Genomic DNA, 3,819 nt, shown 5'->3' on the forward strand with positions numbered 1-3,819 from the left:
CCAGCTCGTCATTTATACGTTGTTCTGTTGTTGTCTGGCAGGTACACGAAGGGCATGCACTCACTCGAACATCGCGGATCCTTCCGCTATTTTGCTTTGCTATACATTACCGATCTAACCAGACTGGACTTATCCCAGCTCGTCATTTATACGTTGTTCTGTTGTTGTCTGGCAGGTACACGAAGGGCGTGCACTCGCTTGAGCATCGCCGATCCTTCCGCTACTTTGTCGTCGAGAACTCGACGATCCTCGGCATGCTGGAGCAGCCGCTGGGCAACGATCAGGACCCGCTGCCGACCGTCGTCGTCATCAACCGCTCGCCGCAGGGCCGTCACGCGTGGATGATGCAGCTACGTCAGCTGTCGCGCAAGAAGGTGTGTGTGTGTGTGTGTGAGGAAGGGAGTGTGTGTGTGTGTGTGTGTGTGTGTGTGCGTGCGCGTGCGCGTGCGCGTGCCCGTGCGCGTGCGCGGTGCGCGTGTGCGTGTGCGTGTGCGTGTGCGTGCGCGTGCGCGTGCGCGTGCGCGTGTGCGTCTGCGTCTGCGTGTGCGTGTGCGTGTGAGTGTGCGTGTGTGTGCATGCGTACGTGAGTGCAAGTTTGTGCGTGCGTGCGTGTGCGTGTGTGTGCATGCGTGCGTGCGTGCGTGCGTGCATGTATGAGTGTGCGTGTGTGTGCGTACGTGAGTGCAAGCTCGTGCGTGCGTGTGTGACCTAATTAAATACCACACACTTATATTTACAATCAAATACATCTTTTCTCCAAGTAAAAGACTGTTTCAGAACATGTATTTGTATTTGAATAATATGCAATAAAGATTTAATAATAATAATAGACATTTCGAAATCAGCGCACTTGAAACATCTCAAATGAGTTCACACGTGAGTTGAGCTGCCCGATCTTTAGGCAGATAATCTAGACCCACGAGTGATCGCCATGATCACCACGATCACCACGATCACCAGGATGTGAGACGAAGTGGCGGGTGGGTCGAGTTGACCGGTGCCTTTGCCTCGCTTTATTATTTCAGTCGCTGCAGGCCGGCAGCCGCTCCTTCCTCGTGCCGCCGCCGCGGCCGCAGCCAAAGGACGACTGCGGCACGCACTACACCATCAAGCAGAGTTACTTCCCCGAGTCCGTCGATAACATCCCGCAGACGCGCGCGTGAGTTGTGACGCGGAGATGCGCGGAGACGGCCATTTTCCCGGTCGGCTGCTCGCGCAAAACTTTGCGAAGTCGTTTTGTAAAATCATATAAATTATTTATATATAACTATTTATATTATCACATATATATATATATAATATTATAATAATAATAATAATATAATAATAATAATAATAATATGTTTATTATATATATATTATAATATATATAGTCAAATCTTTATTATAGAGTCGAGACATTTCTTCAATGGTCATTTTTGGCATTTACCTTGCATGGCAGGTAAGGCATACAGTAAAATTACCTGTATAGAATAGATAGGTATCTGTAAGGATGTTTTAATTTAGAATTCACTTCAGTAACCCTGATATGTGGATTTGACTGTATATACGATAGGATGCTATAGTTGAGCAGTAATATCTGTCAGTCGAGAATGACGCCTTAGCACTAGATGGCCACTTAGCACTAGATGGCCACTTTGCCAGTAGATGGTTGCCTTAGCACTAGATGGCCACTTTGCCAGTAGATGGTTGCCTTAGCACTAGATGGCCACTTTGCCAGTAGATGGCCACCCATAACACGACCGTCCACATGCAACGCCACCTGGCAGTCCGGCAACAATCACATTCGGCGTTGTCTCTCGCGCAGAGAAAAGAGCATCCCGACGCTGTCGTCGCTCGTCACCGAGGCCCGGGCGGAGGAGTACGCGCGCACGGAGTCGTTCGTGCAGCAGCAGGTCAACTTCGAGGCGATGGTGAGGAACCGAGCACCGAAGGGCGTCACCGCGGCAACGGACTGCCAGCCGCCGGGCGTCTGCCACGAGTTCCAGACGGCGCGTCTCGCTCTCTCCCACCTCGGCTTCCTCTCGCTGGAGGCGCTCAAGGTCAGAGGTCAAGGTCAAAAGATGCGCGGGTTGGGGTGTGGTGGGCGTGTTGGAGGTCATGGGTGGTTTATCTGTGTGGGTGGGGTGGGGGGGGCGAAAGTAGGGAATAAAGTAGGGGAAAGGTCACAAAGTAGAATTGTGGCAGGCTGAATACAGTGATGCGATAATTTAACTAACTAACCTAGACTTTAGGTTTGTAAAATGCTACTTTAAATACTACAACAGCAACTCTTCCCACCTATCTTAACTATCCACATTGGTCAAAAATCTCGAAACAGTTGTGTACCATCTTTTCGTGTCATTCAGAGCGCCAACAACAAACCATCTTAATATAATATATTATATATCATCTTAATCAAGCATATTTGGAGATTACGCAAAAGTAAGAATAAAGAAATAGGACTACCACATGTCGAAACTATACCCATTCTTTGCTAACCATTCACAGCTATTTCCTCAGAAGCCCTACTAGAAACAAACCGAGTGGCAGCCCACTGCATAGCCCCTATCCAGGCCCTTCATTTTTATACTTTTATTACATATTTTATATTATATATTTATATTAATTAATTATATTATTTTTATATTTATTATATTTTATGTTTATATATATTTAATTATTTATATTAATTATTTATATGTTTTATTTCCACCGTGTTTGCGACAGAGTTCGGACAACAGTCCCGTGCCGTCGCTCATCGCGCTGGACTCTGGCGCCGACGCGCTGCACGCGGACGTGGATGCACTCGACACACTGCGCAGCCGCACCAGTGACACCCTGTTCGTCTTCTACGTACGCAGCGGACAGAAAAACGTCGACGAGATACTCGCTAACGCGGTAAGCGACGACGGCGATGGCGGGAGGAGAGGGGCGGTCGTGGTCAACGTCTGCTACTCTCTCCTTGGTTTTCACACTACTCTGCTTAGTTCCCACTACTCTCTTCTTAGTTTCCTCTACTCGCTCCTTAGTTCCCACTACTCTCTCCTTAGTTCCCACTACTCTCTCCTTAGTTCCCTCTACTCGCGCCTTAGTTCTCACTACTCGCTCCTTAGTTCATGACGTAGTGACAGGGAGGGTGACAGTAATGGCAGTGACATTGGTGATGACAGTGATGTAATGACAGTGAGGGTGACAATGATAGCAATGACACTGATGGTGACAGTGGTAGTAATGACACTGATGGTGACAGTGGTAGTAATGACACTGATGGTGACAGTGGTAGTAATGACACTGATGGTGACAGTAATGGCAGTGACATTCGTGATGACAGTGACATAGTTACAGTAAGGGTGACAGTAATGGCAGTGACATTGGTGATGATGGTGACGTAGTTACAGTGATGGTGACAGTAATGGCAGTGACATTGGTGATGACGGTGACGTAGTTACAGTGAGGGTCATATATATGGCAGTGACATATATATGGCATATATATATAAACTATATGGCACACAAACTATATGGCACACAAACTATATGGCAGGGACATTCGTGGTGACGGTGACTGTGTAACAATGACGTGTGTTGTGGCACAGCGCAGTGTGTGGTGTGGCATAGTGTTATGTGCTGTGCTGTGTGTGGTGTGGCATAGTGTTACGTGCTGTGCTGTGTGTGGTGTGGCATAGTGTTACGTGCTGTGCTGTGTGTGGTGTGGCATAGTGTTACGTGCTGTGCTGTGTGTGGTGTGGCATAGTGTTACGTGCTGTGCTGTGTGTGGTGTGGCATAGTGTTACGTGCTGTGCTGTGTGTGGTGTGGCATAGTGTTACGTGCTGTGCT

General features: G+C 48.1%; 1 protein-coding gene across 1 annotated transcript in view; it reads left to right on the forward strand.

The window, feature by feature from the left end:
* Positions 1-179: 179 nt before the first annotated feature.
* Positions 180-3,819, forward strand: part of LOC106815357 (ral GTPase-activating protein subunit beta-like) — a 37,881-nt gene continuing 34,241 nt past the window's right edge. Inside the window, exons 1-4 of the mRNA XM_014819807.1 lie at positions 180-374; positions 1,026-1,159; positions 1,808-2,042; positions 2,710-2,880. Of these exons, the coding sequence (XP_014675293.1) occupies positions 255-374; positions 1,026-1,159; positions 1,808-2,042; positions 2,710-2,880 (660 nt within the window). The 5' untranslated portion in view covers positions 180-254. The remainder of the gene's footprint in view (positions 375-1,025; positions 1,160-1,807; positions 2,043-2,709; positions 2,881-3,819) is intronic.

The sequence above is a fragment of the Priapulus caudatus genome, unplaced genomic scaffold, assembly GCF_000485595.1.
Source record: "Priapulus caudatus unplaced genomic scaffold, Priapulus_caudatus-5.0.1 Scaffold1096, whole genome shotgun sequence".
Classification (NCBI taxonomy): Eukaryota; Metazoa; Priapulida; class Priapulimorpha; order Priapulimorphida; family Priapulidae; genus Priapulus; species Priapulus caudatus.